This window comes from Syngnathus floridae, chromosome 21 (genome assembly GCF_059516105.1).
Source record: "Syngnathus floridae isolate MCC-2025c chromosome 21, RoL_Sflo_1.0, whole genome shotgun sequence".
In the NCBI taxonomy this organism is placed as follows: domain Eukaryota; kingdom Metazoa; phylum Chordata; class Actinopteri; order Syngnathiformes; family Syngnathidae; genus Syngnathus; species Syngnathus floridae.
Genome location: NC_142433.1, coordinates 2,555,715 through 2,576,592, shown reverse-complemented (window position 1 = coordinate 2,576,592; position 20,878 = coordinate 2,555,715). Strand labels below are relative to the sequence as shown.

Sequence of the window (20,878 nt, the reverse complement as noted above, 5' to 3'; positions counted from 1 at the left end):
GCATAACACACATGGGAGCAGCTCAGAGTCATTTATCAAACACACAAGTGTCGTGTGAGCTCCATTCACGTCCTCTCCTTTGTCTGCAATGCAAACACAGCAGACGGCATCTCAAACACAAACGGTAAAACACTCAAGTGATCGGTGTGGCTGTACACACAACCATAAGATTAGCGTGGATGAAGGCCAGAAAAAATCTTTTTCACATCCTCAGCACAGCTGGTAGATTTCAACATTGTGAAAAGAAATTAACAGTAAGAAATTAAAATGCATTGTCGGAATCAAAAAGGTGAAAGAGATCCAAGTTGAATGTACTTACGTCGTTCTGCATTCGTGTTAGCCAAACCTAACTGACCTTTTCAGTGGAATGGAAAAAAAAAAAAAGCAGGTTGGGTACAAAGCAGGATGGGCCTCAGTTTGGACTGAGTGATATGAGAAATGGTTAATAAAAGATGAGTTCACTGTTGGGAGGAAAAATGATACCATGTTACTATGGATGAGGGAAATAGTTGATAGAAACTCTGAGGAAAGAAGAATAGCTACTTTGGATGAATATTTAAACACTGAAGAATACTTTAAAAAAAATGACCCTGACTTAACAGTCATGTTAGTCATTTATTAGCATATCAATTCTCGGATCTAATATCAAAATCTGAAGGGAGGATAAAATGATTTATTCCAGTACATTCCATGTGCAAAGGATCTTAATACAACATTAATGCAAATCATCAGAAGCCAATCAGGACCTTTATCCGATTCGGGATCCCCGCCTATGCCGCCTAACAAAACTGGCACTACCTCGTAACCTAATAACATCTTGCATTCTTTAAGGTATAAAAATACATTTTGTTTTGATACATTCATATAAATATAAAAGTCTTCAATATTGTGCATTTCTGTGGGAATATTGCCTTCGTTCTTCACCTGCGAGAAAACAAATGTCAGAGCCAAAAAGCCTTGATGAGCATCAGGGAAACGGCCTAACCAATTTGTTATTGGTCTACTCCTGACCCCCCTCCCCCCCCCACAACAGGTATGCATCTGATGCCTTTAGGCTTTAAATTACCTGGCTGTTTCAAAAAATGAACCCACATCAATAAATATGCATCAGTAAATGTCAAGTTTGGTTATTAAAACAGTGTTGTCATTTAAATAGAAGGATAAATGGCGAGCTGGGACATGCGGCATGTTAATGTGCGTCTACAGCGACTACTCAAAAAAGTGCTCCCACTAGCATGCACAGAGAGACCACGGAAGGGGGACCGAGAACCGGTGATGGGGAAATATTGGAAAAGAGCCCGAGAGGGAGAAGCCGAGCCTACTTAGTGTGACAGCAGGCCCGGAGTTGCTCCGAGCCAAGCGTAGCCAGCACCCCCAACCCGACCGCCCCCGGTTCCCCTAGGACCAGTCGGAAAGAGTGCAATATGTCTAACCTCTTGTTCCTCATCCCCCCAACGTGTTGGATAACCAGGAGCAATCAGGGCTGGTCCTTGGGAAAGAGCAGTGAGAGGTAGGTAGGAGGCTTCAGCAAACAGTTGAGTGGGGATGCCCCACCTCCACTAAAGACTCCTCATCGTGGATGGCTCCTCTGAGGATTTTTTTTTCTTTCTTCTCACCTTAATGTTTTCATACCTGCATCTTTTTGGCCCTGAAAAAGGTATCAAACCTCGGAGTCCGATAATAAATTGCATGGGTAGAAAGACTCCTACTGTGTGTCTATTGCTTTCAAATCGCTTTCAAATGGGAAGGTGCCTCAGGGGGTAGTCGGGTGGCAGAAGGAAAAGGAAAGGAAGGAGGGAGGAAGGGAGGGGTTTGGTTATTTGCCTTTAACCTTTAATCCCTGTCCTAATAAACAGCAAAATGCAAAAAAGCTAACGCTAACACAACCAATTTGTTTTCATGCGTGTTTTCATTGTGTCTCTAATGCAAGAGTGACCTTGCATCCCTGCAAAAACCATGTGATCATTCCCAGTCATGTCTACGGAAAGAAAGGCCAATGGCTGCCAGATGCAGGCCTGCTACAAACTCTTACTTTGGTTCTGGTAGAGCTCCACGAGTCCACAGGGAAGGGAGCGCCCGTAGCTCCGATGAGGGCTCGCGTCACTCCCGTCCTGCGGAGGTGGACCGTGTACCCTTGACCTGATAGAGGTAGAAAGCCCGTCTTTGCATCGGTGAGTCTCCGGTGAGCCGAAGGGCGAGGAAGTCAGGTGTGCCTCTGCGATGATGGAGGAGGATTGCATTTGAAAGGGACCGGGGGCGTACCCCAGTTGAAGGTCCCGGGGTCTGTGCCACGAGGGCGCCGGGAGCCGAGAGGGGGGCGTGTCCGTCCAGATGGAGGGAGTCTGAGACGAGGGCGGGGAAGGGTAGCACGTGTGGGCCGGGTGAATGCGTTGGCCTGGGGAGCAATGTGTGGGGCACGCCACTGTTGCTTGGGGCCCGGAAGACATCAGGGTCTCCATGAGCTGGGCCATTCGCTTCATCACCTGGCCAAGGTCTGCTACTTCCCTGCCTAGGTTGAGCACCTTCCAATGAACAAAGCAAAATAAACAACACGTGCGATATTCAATCACTCAATTCATCAATGCATTGTCTGTCAGTTCATCCATCCATCCATGCGTGGGGGGGTGGGCATGTGGACAGAGGGCCATGAAAGCATGCCAAGATGCCATCTGCCTGTGCCGGTTGGAGCACTCATTGCCATTCATCAGTTCAATCATGCATACCAGCAACCGGCGAGAGAACACCAGCCATCCCAGCAGCATTGCCGCTACGGCAGGTGGGAGACGACAAACCCCTCACTGGCCACAACATTAGGTACACCTGCATAGGCTGAGCGCTTAGACTGACTGACTGAAGAACATGTTTAAATGCTAGCACACTCTGCTGCACCGATTGTAGCGGGCCAGTCCAAACACAGGCTTGGATAAAAATAGAAATGGTGAGAGCGACAGGCCAATTTGACACGCCGTCAATACGGTGGCAGTTCTGCTTTGCCACCTCACAGAAGAATTGTGGGAGGCCGTGCGGCGGCAAGCAAAAACACTATCAAGATGTAAGCTTTTGTCAGTACATTTTGCTGCCGTATAAGTCATGTGAGTCCTCAGAAAAATGTTTGACCTCAGGTCATTGAATGCTTTGCAAGCTCCTTCTCGTCATTATTGTGCAATTATTCAAGCTGCTATTGACCCGGGCTTCTCTGAGGACTCACACGTCGTGTTTTCTATTACGCAAAACACAGGGGACCATGTTAGGCCATGCATTGTCATCATACTTATAACCCCAAAGAATTAACCTTCGGGGAAATGTATGCAAGTGTAGAGCTAAAAGGCAAAGGTTGAAGGTTTATCGACATGCTTACACATTTTGGAGATGATTAAAATGGCGCACTCACTGAAGATCTCAGCGGCCCCTTTATGTCTGCAACTTTTTTCATGCTTGTGTAACACACACACATGTGCACACGCTGGCTCACGCACACACTCGCCTGTTGGTTGAGATGTCGGAGTTGTCCTCTGGTCTCCTCGGCTTTTGCAGCTAATTCCGCCGTGCTGATGTGTGGCGTTTCTGTGACATAAAATGGAGCGGTTCAACTCAGTCCCGGGAGTGCTGAGGTGCGCATTTAAAAAAAAAACATCTGACAGCCAGAAATGTTGCAAAGTCACATTAATCATAGCTAAACAAGCCAAGGCAAGTAAGCATTTTCACTTGACTGTATGTGAATGAGATGTGCTGCTAGCACCTGTGGTGGATGCTGAGGCACTGGTGGGATCATTGTCATGGCAACCACGGTTGGAAGAGAAACCTGGGAAGGGCAGCAGGCTTTCTGTCCCTTCGTTGTCCTCTGTTCCGTCCACTACCCTGCACAGAGATGTAATGATGTGGGAGTGTCCTACTCAGTGTAAAACTATCCAACTCACCTGGGGCTCAAGTCGCAAGGGTCCAACGTGACCAGTGTAATCTCCTGGCTCATCCTTCCAGACTTTTCAGAGTTGCATCCTGCGCTTCCGTGATTGGCTCGATCGTCTGGAGATGACCCACCGGCGGCCCTGAGGGTCACTGCCCTGTTCTGCTCCGATGACAGACAATCATCATCTTGCCCCATGTCCTTGTCATGTCCCCGCTGGGTCTCGGCGAGAGGCGCGCAACCCTGAACGAGTCGCCCGTTCCTTTTCACACCTGACTGGGAGCGGAGGGAAACAGTAATGGATTGTTTATAGTACTTTCAAAGATGTGTACATATCAAAATAAATGATGACATTTTGACATGCAAGCAAGGGGAAAGGATTGTACAACATTTGTGATGAAGCCGCTGTGATAGGGGTTAGGGTAAAGGCGTAAATATCGATCGACCCAACTCTCGAAGGAAAAAAAAATACAAACAGTACAAAGTTCAAGAATGCTGGATTGATTTTGTTGGTGTGTAAAAAAAAATAATCTGACGGTTATATCAAAATCTAATTGACCCTCCATCATATTTCCCAGCAATTGGTCAAGAAACGTTTCATATCCTGTAATGAGCCCATGAAAACATTCCAGGCTGCTTATTCTAATCTTTTGAATCATGGCCCTCAAAATATGGATGTGAAAGATTGTATGTGATGAAGGTACCTGAGAGTCAAGAGCTGCAGTGGACAGTTTGGCCTTCACCTGGAAGACAGCCAGAGAGGGAAAAGGGCCTTAAAAGAAGCAATCGACCGGCCTACTCTTTTTTTTTTTCCCTCATCGATAAACAAGCAACACAAAGAGATCTCAATTCAATCTTGTGTCACAACATGTATGACTCACATGTGTCTCTTGTCCCTCCCTCAGGTTGTAAGTGAGATCCTGCTGAATGTCCTGCACAAAGTGATGCGAGTACTCCGGGTAGAGGTCCAGCACCTCATACAGACCCTTTAAATTAATACACTGCAGGTCGCAGTAGGTCAGCGCTTTCACGTCCGCGTTGGTTTTGATGACTCGGTCGTCTAAGGACAGGTTGGCTCCAATCAGGTCGCCTTTACCTGCTCACACATCAGAATTGGGGACATTGTGTGAGGTTCTGTTCAAAAATTAAATCAAATGCATGTGCTACAACCTCTTTCTCCACCTTTTACTCTTTTGGCGCTTTCTAAGTTGTGTCCTTAATTGACTTTGCTCCGCCGTAATTAACTTGCAGGGAATAAACACACACGTTATGCATAATAAACAATATCATTATCGATTCAAGGCGAGATGTCGTTTCAAGCAGATGTTTGCGGATGGAAAATCTCCTCCTGGGAATCAGGTTGGTTTGGATTATGATTCAGATTGGTTCTGTGAATTGAGACATTTTGTATAATTACACCACTTCATCCTGGGAAAAAACATATTTTACATCAATGTTATTGGTCATGAATGGTTATAAAAACAAACAAAAAAGCAGATTACAAACTATGGCCGAGTGAGTAAAGTAATAATAATTAAAAAAAAATCATGATGAATTGGAACAGTTCATTTTGTGTCTTTGAAGGTGCCACATTCCTCTTTTTAACGCATCTTACAGTTTGTTTTCCTCTCATTAAAACCTCTAAAAAAGCTTTTGATAAAAACACACCATTATAATAATTACTTTGCTGTATAAATAAATTGTTTTTGCAGAATTGCATTTTTGCCAAAAGTTTTCAGCTCATTAAGGAGAACTCATGTCTGCAAAGAGTTATGTAAAGCTAACCAGACTGTTGTCAATGTACATTGTTGGCTCTCTCTGTTTTGCTTTTGAATGTCTTTAGGTCTTTGTTTATAAATGCTTTAAGGTGTTTAGGTGTTAAATCTTACTAAATGCGATTTTGTGTCGGCCTTTTCTAAACAATGGGCTCATTTGCAAGGAACCAACAGTGAGGCTCTCTCATTGTCAGGGCTGCTGCTGCTGTACTTTTCCTTTTTAAGTTTTAATAACGGCACGGAGGGACTCATCGGATATATACGGTAAATCTCACCAAGAATTGCCAACACCATGCCGTCCTTCAAGACCTCCATGCTCCCGGAGCACACAAAGAAGATGGCCTGCAGGGCATCGCCTTCTCGGAGGAGGTACTCTCCAGGAGCGCAGAAGGTGGTCTTGATGTGGAGCGACAGAGAGCGCAGGCAGCCCCTGCTGGCCGAGGCGAAGAGGGACAGCTCCAGGATCTCCTTGTTCAGGTGCATGGTGATATCGGAGCGGAGCTCATCCGGGAAGTCCTTCAGCAGCTGGGAAGACCACAAGACATAAAAGTTGGGGTGCATTTTTCAATTCATTTATTATTATTGATGCCACAATTCTTATTTTGTTGATTAAATATTACAGTATAATCACATCATAGATAACGGATGGCTGGGTCCTTAAAATGTGCTTAATTACGATAAATAAATCACTGGATTTATGAGGAGTATAATAGCTTCAATATATAGCGCCTTTCATAGGACTCAAGGAGAATTTTAATATTCTCTCTACATCATTATCATTATGATTAAGAAGCAGTAGATGTCGTAGTAGAGCGTTCTTCCACGCGGTTCATGAATGAATCACAACTACACACTGTTGCCACACACAGAAAAGCAACCAAATTCAAAACAACGCCGTCTGATATATCTTTATAAAAAATAAGCTAAACGTATTTGCCGCCTGTCTCTCCTCCCTTGTCAGGATTAAAATCTGGAGCTCAGCAACACATAAAACTGATCAATGAGCCATCAGGGCCTAGCCGACTGTAATCAAGACGCTCATCTTTAATTCATCTGTCTGAGATTCATCAGCATCGCTCCATCTCGGCGTCGCTGCGCGATGGTGACAGCTGTCTCACACAGCCATTTGCAGCCTGGAGCCAAGAGCCGCTATTACGCTGCCTGCCTCACTCTTTGCTCAAGGTTGGAACGAGACACTGTGTCTCACCGTTCATTTTGCCCATAAAATGTCCTCCAATAACCTCTGTGAGGACACTCCAACTTGAAGACAACATTTTTTTCGAGATCTAAAGAGGGGAACCTCTTGTTTGTACCTCATTACAGTCGATGCCGTTGTTGACTGACCAGGTTGTCTGAAAATACTCCAGCATTCGCTGCTTCAGGCTGTGCGGCAGATGATGCACTCGTATAAAGTCCTTGAGGTCTTTGGTCCTGGTGTGATACTGGGACCAGCGGGAGTACATCCTCTGGATTATGGCTGTCACATTGCCAAAGACCAATGCGTGCATTAATGCTGTAAGAAGAAAATACATTTTCTGTTATATTTTATTTCAGAACAGCAAAGAAGTGGCTGACATTTGCATATTTTTTTTCCATATCACCTCTGGATCCTCAAGAACATTTGTCCCAAATTGCTACGATTGACACAGCGCCGCCCCGAGTGCTGCACGAGTATGCAAAAGTGAGCGTGGAAGCCTCCGGGTGTTCAAGAACATTTAACATTTTTGCAGGCGTGAGGGTGGAATGACCACGGGGGAAAACCCGTTACCTTTCTTCGCCCCCTAAAAGTGGATCAGACTGACCCAATTAAATCGAGTTGATTGATGCGCCTGCAAAATTAGAATCTAAGTACAGTATGTGTGGAATTATTTCCGCCTACCTCCTATAAGCATGACGCAAATGGAAAAGATCTTCTCGATGTCGGTGTTGGCCGACACGTTGCCGAAGCCCACGCTGGTGAGGCTGCTGAGGGTGAAGTAGAGCGAGGCCACGTAGACGCTGCGGATGGCCGGCCCGCTGCCGGTGTTGTTCACGCTTCCCATAGGGTAATACGGCGACTCCAGACGCTTGGCCAGCTCGTGAAGCCAACCTGGGTATATTACGTACATATTTATATCAATATTCAGTTGTTATGGAGAAGGACATGGCTAAATCCAGAACAATGGATTCAACAGAAGCATATCAGATGCTTTGGAAGCAGAACTAATCCCTGGTCAAGCCAGAGTGGAGACATGCAGCTGATCCCTGGAGAGTCTCGCGCAGACACTGATGAATGGTAATTGGATAGAAGCCCCTCACAGCTGCCCGACTTCAACGTACGCACGGCATCAAAAATACATAATTAGGATACAACGCATTAATCCTCCCTCCTTGTATTTTATGACACCGAGACGCAGTAATTGGTCAAGAGGAATCGGCGTCATTCTCATGGCCCGGTCAATGCTGACCCGGAACGGCTTGTGAGGACAACAGCGAGAGGTAATTGCGAGCGGCGCACTTCATCGATACTGACCAGGGATCAGCCCCGGGGGTCTCATTATATGAGGGGCCCTGCGTACTGAGGGGAAAGCCTCGGCTTGATTCATTAATTATCAGCCGAATCGCACCGTTCTCTCACAATCACCTGTCTGCACAAACGCCTGAATCGATAAAAACGATGATTCATCATCATCTAAATGTAGATGCTAAAAAACACCTTGTCTTGCACATATGTACAGGTAGCTTACTTTACTGTAATTCAAATGCAACCCTTAGAGGAAAAACACATTATATATTATATATATGAATTTAAAATTGCTCACCAATATCCCAGTTGTAGGCGTTGGCCTCCATTTCCATTTTACCGATGATGTACCAGATGCAGGCCATCCAATGAGCCAGCAAGGCGAACATGGACATGAGCAAGGTCAGGACCACGGTGCTGTGCTGGGAGTAGCGGTCCATTTTCTGGAGGAGGCGAAGCAAACGCAGCAGGCGCACCGTTTTCAACAAGTGCACCACGGACACCTGGCGAAAGAGACAAAACCACGTGAGATGGAGACGTAACACGATAAGCCTCCCGTTTGAAAGTCGTGGACCGTGCATTTGCCTCTCGTGCGGAGGTAGCTATTATTTAGCAGGGGATGTAGGACAAGGATGATAGGTTAGCATCCACTGCGTATGTTCCAACTATATTTGCACATATGGGAGCCCAACTAGGGAGTATGAAAAACTAGGACACAAATTCTATGGAAGTATACTCGTGTAATGTAGGGAGGACATATGGAAGAGAAATACATGCTGATGGCATGTGAACAATATTAAGAAGAAAAATGTGTGGTCACTTCTTATCGGAGCTGCTTTGTTTCAACACACACACATCCACTCTTCCTGTGAGAAATAGAGGAGAGCTGCAGGATGGAGGGGTAATGAAGCCTCCTACCAGGCCTTAGGGAGCAGCTTCATCTTCTCGCCACCATCTATCATCACCCTGCATCCCACCTATGGTGAGACGACGGAGGATCTCTCTCCTTCCGCCAGTAAGCCACATAAGCGTCCGTACGTTGTGGATTTCTACATCGGCTATTCCATCTCACGCCTTTCCATCGCCTCTTAATTTCACTCTCGCTCGTTGTTCCTCGGTGTTCTGTGCCCATTTTGACAACGACGCTTATTTATTTTCTTCCTCCCAGCAGCAATGTGCCCCCCCCGATGAGCTATAACATGAACAGTCTTGTTTGTTTTCAATTATTTTACATACGCAGCAGAATATGCAGGTACGCTCTTAATTGAACAGGAGGAATCAGCAATTGCTGATGGATTCTGGATACGAAATCAACAACTTTATTGAGGACATTTCAGCAATTACAGTCTTGCCCACCCCTGCAGCGCTGGGCCTCGGGGTACAAGGGCCTTGAACCTAATTGGGATCTACTGGGACTGCGTGGTATTTCCATTAATAGATTCTGGAACCAAACAGAGGACCTTTGCCTTGGGGCAGCGTGTCAGTGTGCACACTCCTTTCCTCCATTGTTAGGCATTTTTTTAAAAAAAAATTTGGATTGAATAATATACAGTAAAAGAGATGTGTACTGTATAGTACAGTATATTTATATACACTGTATTATACTGCCCCCTTGTGGCCAAGGTATACATACCAGGAGCAACACAATGTGTTGGGTTGAAACAGAAAAAAGTTTTTTTCAACTCTATCTAATAATGTCATTACTGTATGTTTTAATGAAGTGTAAATTTAGAAAATTAATTTCTACTTTTTTTTGGGGGGGTGGCACTGGAACAGATTAATTGCATCTCGCTGTACACTGTCTTGTAGACTTGTATCTAATAAAGCGTGAGCTGATTTTACATCTCCGTGTTAATGAGGCGACTTTATGGTGGACCTTACGACACAGAGGATCCTGTTAGTGAAAGTAAACAGCATCGTAAAGCAAACCATCAGTCGGCGAGGGTCAAGTTGTACAGCTCCACCTAATTGCTCCACCGCTGCGCTTCCCCTCGCACCGTGCTCTCTTTAAGGGTGTCTTGCGTTCGAGTCAAGTCGTGCAGAAAAAGTTTTAATGATGCGATAAAATACAATCTAAAGGCTCGGTATGCGCGATCAATGGATAGAATCAAAGAGGCAGTCGAGCAGGAATCGAAACGATCTATGTGAAACTGCTTTGGAGGAATGTCAGCTGTGCTTCACAAGATGTCCATCATCAGGTTTGGATCAAATCTATTGTTGCTTATTTTAGAATTATATTGATTTTGTTCTGTTATTGTCAACAATAGGTGTTGAGCAAAAAATAAAAAATTAATACTCACCACACTGACTTTGAAGGCATAGAGCAGGTCAAAGGGCAAGGCGGCCACCAGGTCGATGATGAACCAGGTGGTCAGGTAGTGAAAGCAAATCTGCCGAGCGTCAAAGATCACTTGGCCTGACTTGCTGACGTAGGTGGTGCGGAAATTGAAAACGATATCTGGGGGGGGGGAAATATTGACGTCAAAAGAGCACGCTATTGAAAACACCGGCAGTGAGCAACCCACCCAGGATAAAGAGAATCTCCACGGCGATGTCGCTGACGGTCGTGCTGCGGGTGAGGTCGTCGTCGTCGCCGATGAAACACACGTTGTACGGCACGGTCACGGCCACGTAGAAAGTGGCGAGCAGGATCAGCCAGTCCCAGCCGGCCTTGCACGTGCTGTAATGCAGCAGGATGAATTTGGACTTTTTGGCGTCTGCTACCTTGTACTCTGGCAGGGCGGGAGGGTCGCCAAACACATTCTGCATAGAACCCATGCAGGAATCAAATCAATTTGATGATACCACCAGATGTTTGCGTGATGATATAATATACCTTATTGAGCTTAATTTTGCTCTTCTTTCTGCTATGGAGGTGCCCGGAGACGTGGTAGAGCACCGTGCTGCTCCGCATCCGAGCAGAGCCGAACGGAGAGCTTGTTCTGATTCTGCCTCGCCGTCGATCTGCAAACACACATTGAAGTGTCCGAAAAAAAAAAAAAACACAATTCCTTGGCTTCATAAGATAGCAATGAAAATGAGCGCTAACTCAACTCAGTGTGAATGATGTTAGGACAAAAATTGCATCCTTGTGACAGGCACTGAAATAGATGAAAGTGGGACACGATATCGGACAAAAAAAAAAAGCTGGATTGTTTTGGCGACTGAAGCGCTTTGGTGTGATGGATAGTACTGGAGAGATGTTGAGAGTGGAACTTGGATAATGGAGCCAGCGTTATTGGCGGCCGGCGTGCTCTCAAGCTACTGCAAAAGGACTAAGTCCAGATTGGCTCGAGGGCAGATGAAGGCAATAACAAAGCCCAAGTGAAGAACCGAAGCGCTAACCGCTTTTGAGTGTCCTTTGGAAAAAGCGCCTGCCGTGGTTCCAGTGAGTGCCGGCAGACCCCCAGATGAGGGGAACAGACAGGGGCCCATCCATAAAGCGGCATGGCCTTGGGGGACGGGACACGGCAGGAGCGCGGAGACGGAGAAATGCTTTATTTTTAGACCTAATGAATCTCCCTTTGCTGGTAGAACCATTCATGTAAGGGGGGAAGGGAGGTCCATAGGTGTTGTGGGAACACATAAAAGCTGGAAGCATATGGATATGTGATGGAGGCGAGTGTGGATGAACCATGGAGGGAAAGTCAAAATGAAGGAAGTTCAAGTTCGTGTCTTCTAACCCGTAGGAATTACAATGCGGGCCTGTTTGTAGCGACATGCTATTGTAGCTCCTTTCAATTTAGGTTGAAAAGCTTTTTTATTATGTAAGCAAAAAAATGATTTGCTTTGAGTTGATGCTTCCCGCTTTTCCTTATTTACAGTAATGCAGGCGAGGAACAAACACACACGTAAACACACACGCGATGACCGAAGTTCAGCTCAATGTCATTCGTGTCATCCTTTTGGCCAAAAATGTATTTTCTTCTAAATGGATCAAGGTCAATAGAGGGAAAGGCAAAAATGATTATATTACTGTTTTTCTTCTCCCCAAAATAATACAGTGCACTTCCTGGGTAGGTTAGAGAGTTATTATATCACCTCTTCTGGTGTCTGCACCTCTTGCATGATAAAAAAAAAAAAAAAAAAACACCTCGGTGCATTCACTGACCTTCTTTCTTGTCCTCTTGAATGCTTTTGCCTTTAATATCAGTGATGTCCTTGAACGAAGCCAGAAAGAGCACCACGTCCCCCTTTTCGTTCTTAATCGGTACAATGTCCAACAGGCACCAGAAGAGCACCGCTGCAAAAAAAAAAAATTAAGAAAAAGTCTTATTAACATGGCGAGTCCCAGACTTATTACTAAGCCCATTTACAGTTGCCCCCCTCCCTTGAGAAAAGTGCATTTCTCGCTAAATAAATTGCTTTTAGAGGAAAAGCCAGGTCAGCATTTGTGAGATCTGTGCTCAATGTTAAATCATCACAGCTCATTTACAGGACTTTGAAACTTCTTGTGCTAGTTCTGTGTGATCCACACAAGGCAGCAAACTTTTTTTTTGTCTTCTCAAGGCATAGGAGTGAAATGCAAATGAAGAGAATCTCCCATGGAGTTTCCTCCCATCACGCTCGTTCATACTTGCTCGCCTGCTGATAACTCAGCCAGTGCGCATGAGTCTGAATGCAATTGTGCACTTAGGGAAACATTTTTTTTTTGCGGACAGTTGGCTCAGGAGTCAAACCGGTGTCACACCTTTTTAGTCAGATATTTTGATGATAGCCGAAGACAACAATCTTGGAATCCTCGGGTAGGCGAGTTATAGCGGTGGGAACAACGGGGTGTCGTTTGCATAACAATTAGCTGATGTTTTGCTTTCAAGCTGAGACGACAAAAGCAGTAAAAAAAAAAAAAAAAAGGGGGGAACCGTGTCGTATAGTGACAAATTAAACAGCGGATGCTCAATTTGGAATTGATTTTTTTTTTTTTAAACATGACAAAGTTGGATATAAGAAATATTTAATATCTTAGAATGTGACTGTAAAAGCAAAACAAAGCAGGACTTAGCAGAAGCACATCTGTGATGGCATTAGTAGAACTGTGACTGCACATAATTTCCAACACCATCTGCTAAATGTGCCTTTTAAGGTCATGTGACACCGTGACGGATTGTTGATTCAATTGCCGACTACATTTTTTTTTTTTTATTAGACCCAGTGTGGAGCACAACCACGTGACGAGTAGATACGAACTCATCCAAAGTCAGTTGGATTAGCTCATTTTCTTTAGCCGTAATTAGCCAAGTTAGCATTTACGGTATTATTAAAAACAAAAGTGGAATATGAAACCTCACAGCTTACCTGTCTTACTATAAAACATGATCTCATCCTTAAACTCCTTGCGTCCCTCCAGAGCATCGTCGATGCTGTTGATGATACTTTCGCTGGTCTCGGGGCCGTAGAGGAATTTACAGGCGCAACTCTTTTGCATGACCTCGGCCCTGGAGAAGCTTGTGAGCTCACAGAAGCCATCCGAGCAGTAGACGATGGGGAAGCCTTTGGACACCTGAGCGTTGGCCAGAATGAAATTACTGTCTGAGGAAGGAAATACAGAGTGTGTTAAATATTCTCATTTGTGGGGAGAAAAAAAAAAACCTCCAATCAAAGATTCAATGCAATGAAACAAGACAAGTGTTCACACCTGCTGATAATATTCATCGCACGAGTCCTCCTGCAAAATGACTTGTTCTCATAATTTCATTACAAAACTCTATTTTCTGCATGAGTAATTTCATTTTTCTGCTCCACCCCACCACCCCACAACAGCACTGCTATTTAATCGTTTTATGTTGCACGTCAGGCTTTGTTGAAGGAAAGCACCTCCACTCAGATTCGATGAGGGTATATTGCAAGTGGAGAACAAAAGGCCTCGTATGTAGCAACGGCGGCGTCCCTCATGAGGTTGTTTTCCATCAAATACTCGACACGCTTGTGGGAACTCTATCAAAATATGAATTGATGTCACGATTAGGCGAGCGGGCCTTTCATATGTTGCAATAAAGGTTAAGATGGCGGCCTTGTTTACAAATGAGAAATATTGCTATAAACTCACCGGACACACAATTAGGTACACCTCATGGCGAATACTAGAAAATATACGGAAACAGCCGCCGTCTTTATAAATGAATGAAATCCCGAGCCCACAGCGCCAATGTGTTGTCAGCAACAATACGCGGGCAGGCCAGACAGATGGTCAAAGGCGCTCGCTGCATTGGGAGCAGCTGTCAGTCGCGAGGCCCCTCAGGCCCGTCCGTCAGCGGTAAGCAAAGTCCAAAAGGACCGCCGGACTCGGATGTAACTCCTCCTCCCAGCTACATCCCTTTTTGTGTCTCTCCGCCTAATTACTCTTCATTTTCTCTCTAGCGTTGGAATTCCAGCAGCGTTCATTTATTTCCTTCCTTCCACCTGAGAGCATTTGCTTTGACCACTTCCTCTCACTTAGAAAAGACCTGAATCATCTCTTTACCAGACTTTGTTTTTGCTCCCCTCCCCTTTCCCAGCCTCTTCATCATCTCCAATTTTCCACACACTCTCCCTCCTTCTCTGCCCCTCCACTCTGAATTTCTTTAACCTAATTGTTCCTATGTGGAAGCCCATATATCATTTCCTATCAGGCTCACAATAGTGCCTGACAGCTGTTGAGGGAAGCCCCACAGGAGAGGCAAAGAAAGTCAAGATGGAAGCAGAAATGAGAAAGGAAGGAGGAAAGAACAAGGGAGGCTTTTTGAGCGATACTTTCAATTATCAGCTCAAATGATGCAATATATAAATAAAGTCAAACAGCCCAAAAGGATCCACCGTTATATTTACGAGTTGTTGCCGGGCAACTTCTCCAAACTAATGGAGGTGTCGCTACAGGAAGGTTCTACATTTATCTTGTCTTCATTATTATGCACATTAGGCCACGCCTACTTCAGCATAAAAAGTAACTATTTAAAGCACAGGAATAGTTAGAAAGAAGTCATATAAGAGCAAAAGATGGACGATGAGAACCAGGAGAGCACTCAAGGCCAGAGGAGTAAAGGAGGGACAGACGGATGAGGGCGAAGGAAGCTTTGACGTGAAGGGGGAGCAAAGGTTGAGAGAGATGAAGCTTTGAGAGGAGCAATAATGAAAGACGAGGATGCAGCGTGGAGGCTTTGGGAACGGCCGAGTGACGGATGAGAACTTCTACTCGCTCTTCGGCGAGAATTCATGACGGCCGCTCAGAAAGTAATACGGAGCAGTCACATATTGTAGCCAGGAAAAAAAAAAAATGTCATCCCAGGGCTGCCAAAGTTACCGGCGAGGAATAACTTGACAAGCGAGGTTGGCACTAGACGGCTTTAGTGGTCGCTACCCTATTCATTATTAAACCTACAGGAGCACATGGCGTCAAAGCACTACTTAAAGCTCCTCAACACAATCGAATGAAATGATTACAAAAATCATTGGCAGAATTTCTGTCTTTCTCAGGCCGCTGAAGTCGTTTTCTGTCAGCAATTAATTGAGGCTAAAAATGTGCGAGTCGCCCCAGAATTCCGCCGGTGATACCCGCGTTTGCCGATGGTTACGGACAGATCATTAGACATGGTGATTCAGGGTGGAATCTTGCTAATTAGACACTTTAACGAGACACCGTGCCCGCGGCGACTCTCATTCCGAAGTTTATCCATCTTAAATGGACACTAATAATCCTGTTTGCTGACCTTACAGTGAGGACACTACGATAGTTTGGTATATCATTAGCGATTATTATTATTGGAAATCCACCTGACCATATGGCAATGTGGCAATCCCAGAAAAAGAAATTTATAATTATACCTCTTCCAGCCATAAATATTTAAATATAGACGATGCTTAATAATGAATTTCAATCTCCCAATCTCCAATATCACTTTACCACTTGATAAGATAAATGTTTGATGACGGTAACAAATTCAAGAATGAGGTCAGGATAGCCTTACATAGTGCTCTGGGGTAATGAGTCCGAAGCTCAAACGGACCTCCATTCCATCCGCCATTCCAGGCTCGGTGTTAAGTGGAATTGGGAGAAAATGGGAGCGGACGGCCCAATTCGGCCCAATTGCAGCACTACAGTCGACCATGATTGATTACGCCCTCGCTGGCTCATAACTACACTCATTACTTCCGACTTTGGATCTACCTTCCGACAATTGGGCTTCATCCAATTGTAGACAAAAAAAAAAAGGAGGGAGGGGGTACACCATAGTGACATCACAGACCATGGGCAACCTTGTGAAAATACTGATAAGGTCCACTAGTTCATTAAAAAAACTGATTAAATTTCACACCGAGTAATGAGCTCATACTTTTTTTTTTAGTACAGGTCATAAGGTCAGGACAGTAACACCTCAATCTCAGCCAAAAGGATCTAAGGGAGATCGTTTCCTTTATTGTCCGAAATACCCTGATGAGTTTTTACGCGTTGATCTGAGGGATGGAAGGAGTGGTCATTAGAAAGCGGGATGGGATCCCCGCAGAATCTTATTAACAACTTCATTAGAGTTGGCGCATTGAAGAAAAGTTCATCATGGGAGAGTTCAACTTGTTCTTCTGTGGCCTTCTGTTCAAAGACAGAGACAAATGAGCTTTCCAGCTCGTTCACAGCCACTTCCTATGACGCACGAAAGCAAAGTGCTGATCTCGCTTTCCTATTCGGTCCTCGGCGACTTCATCTCTCTGTTGTTGGCGCATAAACGCAGCAGTGTAAACGTGCAACACGCTGCTCTCTGAAGCCTTTTTGCCAGTAATTATCAAGCAAAGTAGTCGCAAAAGAGGAAGCCAGACTCCGAGTGATCAAATAAAGATCTCAACAAGCGGTCCGGTGTGGCGTACGCACACACCAGGCACACTCCAGGAGACTTTATTCAAGCCTCGATTACAACAAAGTGTCAGCTGGATTTGGCCGGAGGGGGGTCTAATATGGACTCCGTCTCCCCACTGAATGATATTATTGCTTCGCAGCAGGTCGCCTCCGCCGACGCTGACACGTGGAGCAGCAATTGGATTTTTGCGGAAAAGCAATAATTCCAACGGCCTGACATTTACTTACATTTGCATCCTAACGGCTTCCGTTTAGGATTATTTCACACTGGCAATGTGCATTTTAGCGCTATCTCCGATAATTAGTGGCGTGTAATCGTATATGGATTTGTGACAGCCGTGGCGTGCCATAAGGTTATTAGCAGTAAAAGGTTTGCTTCTCACCGTCTTTCATGAAGAGGATTTTTAGGGGCAAGAGTCCAATCATTACGCTATCAGAAATAATGCTACGCCTGGAGTTGATTTCTGTCCCCTCAGGTACCCAAGAGCAATACGTACAGCTAATTAATGGACTCAAAGGTAACTTTTGCCAGGACACTATAGTGTCAAAGGTGGACAAGCAATTCCTTTGAGGGGAAAAACATATTTGATCAAATATTATTAATGAGTATGAAAATAAAAAAGTATACTTGAATACTGTATCCAGTGGCGGAGCTAAAGGGGAGGCTGCGGAGGCACTGTCCCCCCCTTGAAATATCCTTGCACCACCAGTTTTGGATTTTTTAAAATTATTTTTCTGGCACTTTTTTAGTAGAATTTGGGGGGTTTAAAAAAAATCCTAGCTCTGCTAGTGACTATTTCTTGATGATGATGAATACATGAAGTGGCGGACTAATGTTCTTTTGATTTGTGATCAACTCAGCTGTGATCCTCTTCACAAAAGCATCCTGCAAGGAATCTCAAATAGTGGTAATTAAAGTGTCTCGCCCATTCACACAGATTTCAGCATCAACCTTCATCAGCGTTATTTCAGTGAGAGTGATCAGTGTCGCTTCACAGCTCTCAATATAATTGTAATGACAGTTTGTGGTAAAAATATTGTCTCCACTGGTTCCATTACACCAAACACATTTTATATTCAAGCGACTAAATCTCAGAAAGTACCCATTAGTATACATACATATAAAAATTAAAGACTAGCATCCATGTATCATGTTGTTTCTGGCCTCCTTGGGCTTCAGGTAAGGTCAGATTGCCCAATGTTAATTTCCTTCCTTCCCGTTCAAGGACAAAACTTGACAGACTAATGTGCTCTAGGTACCAAGAACAATTCCCCAGTGTGAGAAAAGTAATGGCTCCACATGTACAGTAGAGTCATTGCGGAATGTGGGAGGGAGAAATAATGGTGGGAATACACAGAGGTATAGGTGGGGTCAAGTGGGACAACTTGGAATTTGAAATACTGCTGTGACATGTTTTTATGTCATACAAGTGCATTTAGGATATTTCGGAATATTTGTTATATCATGTTTAGCAACGGTCATCTTACATAAAGAACAGCAGGAGTCGCATTCATTTGTTGTGTGCTTTGTGTTGCTGTCCGCGGTGCTGATCTCTAACAACGTTTATGTCCTCTATCAAGCTTTGTGAATCTGATATTTCACTCTTGACTGCCATCGTGTTTTCTCGTTGTACCCTGAACAGATTCACGACACTCGATGCCGGATGTAGGAAAGTACTTTTTAAGGGGAAAACTGCAGTCCTGTCAAGTATGAAGTTATTCAGTGATCATCCATCTATCCATCGTTTGTTTATTCAAGCTGGACGGAGGTGAGAGACAGACTGGTCGCCAGTCAATCACATGAGCCGGGGCACTCATAGTGACAGACAACCATTCGCACTCACATTCACACCATCATCGAGTGGGAAGTGCACCTAAGTGGACTGCGCTGGAGTCAGGCAAATGACTTTATTTCAGTACTAAAAACCGTTCATATTATTGTTTAAAAAGTAATACTTAGATATAGGCTACTATATTTTTTTTATTAAATATTTGCATCAACTATTGTAAAAATTGACAGATAATAAAGAGAAAAAACATTTTTCTAAACAAATATTATTTGAGGATATATATGGTGATTAATTCAACAACACCAAAACGCTGGCAAACCCCCACAATAAGTCACCACTGAAGTCCTAACCACGTTAACATACTCCCAGCCAGAATGTTATTATATTACCCCAGCCAGGATAATCGAATAACATTCCAAAAGTCACAAGTTATCATCTTGAACACACTCAGAATGCGTTTAAATGCAATTAAAAGGGAGAACTTACGAGTGCCATCAAAGCGCGTCGCTATAGTGTCCAAAAAGGTGTTCTGCGGCGCTAGTAATCCCTTCATCACAGGCATTTTCCCTGCTTAATGTCGAAGTCCCCATCAAAGTGAGTGAAGAGAAGTCGTTCTAACGTGTGAAGTGCACCCTTGAAAGGTTTTGGAGTTGAATGCACAACACGGCTTTTCCGCTCCACTCAGCACATATGCGACGTTTGCATGCTGCGCGTACAAGGCGCGCACCAGTGCGACTGGAGTCTCAATTGCGTGCGTAAAGGAACAACCGAGGTGAGACTCACAGGTGCGGGGCGGGTAAGAGCCGGGCGGGGACGACCGTGACAGGGCGAGGGCTGCCTGTCAGCGCGGTGGCATTATTGTCACTGGCTTCAATGATCGTCTGTCGCCAGCGTGCAATGGTGGGAGACATGGATCACTCTCACTTTTCTCAGTTTGCGCACACATCCCAAATGGTGAGCAAAAACGTGTCTGTAAAATTACTTTCTGCTTAAAATCCAACTAAGATATCCATCATACGGGGTACTTTGGTCACAATATAAAGGCTGACTGTAAAACATGGCTGAATTCGAATTAGTCTGTTAGGGGTCCCTAATAAAGTGTCCAATATTAGGACAGAAGGTCAACATATAGGAAGTTCAAGCAGATATTGTAGTCTACAACTCATTCGCAATTGTGTTTTATTATTAAGCAATATTTTATAAACAGAAATTCATGAACGGAGTTGACCTCATTGAAGCACTTCCTTTAGAGACAGATGGATGGCTTTTGAATATATTATCTGTCAACATCACTCTCTTTTTAAGCAAACACACCAGTCCAGGCTGACACAAAAGCAAGTTTTGTGCGCCACTTGGTGGTTATAATAAACGCTCAAACGTTGGTGGCTATAATAAAAACTCAAACGCGATCAGGAAAAACAACACTGCCCTCTAGCGGACATAAACGAGAGGCGTCTCAAGGATGTAATGCATGGAGAAGTATTCTGCGGAGGGGGCCCCACACGGTGTTATAAATAAATAAAACATTTTGAATAAATAAATAGATAGATAAATGAATACATGAATAAATGTATAAATGAATAAGTTAATGAATACATGAATAAATAAATGAATACATAAATAAATACATGAATATATGAATACATGAATACATACATAAATAAATATATACATACATACAAGTGAAAAGTCTACTGAGAGCCACAACGTATTTGTGCTTTGTTACTTGCCACCACTGTTATCAAATCATTTCTTACGGCTGAGTCACTGCGCACTTCAAGGCTGTGATTCATAAATCACCTTAAAATAAGTTCAAGCAGACTTCAGGCTCAAACACTTGCAGTATGAGATCCATGTAAAGTGGTATGAGTCAATCGGCCGGGGGTGAGGTTCCGTAAGGCCAACCGAGCACAAAGAGTAAATCCAAAACGTGTCATTTAATGCAATTAAAACAGACAGCCGTGATGCTTCACCTGAGCTATAAACGACAGAATTTGTCATTTGAGGACTGCGACATTAAATGCGTTTGATGAATGATGAAATGAATGTCTCTTTGAGAAATGGTCTTACTTGTGACGTATAAGC

The 20,878-nt window shown here is 44.2% G+C and overlaps 1 protein-coding gene across 1 annotated transcript; it reads right to left on the bottom strand.

The window, feature by feature from the left end:
* Positions 1–595: 595 nt before the first annotated feature.
* kcnh8 (potassium voltage-gated channel, subfamily H (eag-related), member 8) lies at positions 596–19,523 on the bottom strand. The gene is made up of 16 exons (XM_088366010.1): positions 19,280–19,523; positions 13,478–13,711; positions 12,294–12,425; positions 11,019–11,146; positions 10,708–10,945; positions 10,483–10,640; positions 8,481–8,685; positions 7,559–7,768; positions 6,993–7,192; positions 5,955–6,204; positions 4,786–5,000; positions 4,609–4,647; positions 3,918–4,180; positions 3,740–3,858; positions 3,485–3,564; positions 596–2,522 (listed from the first exon to the last, which is right to left on the bottom strand). The coding sequence occupies exons 1-16, from the start codon at positions 19,353–19,355 to the stop codon at positions 2,019–2,021; spliced, it is 3,051 nt and encodes a 1,016-aa protein (XP_088222136.1). The 5' UTR covers positions 19,356–19,523; the 3' UTR covers positions 596–2,018.
* Positions 19,524–20,878: the final 1,355 nt, after the last annotated feature.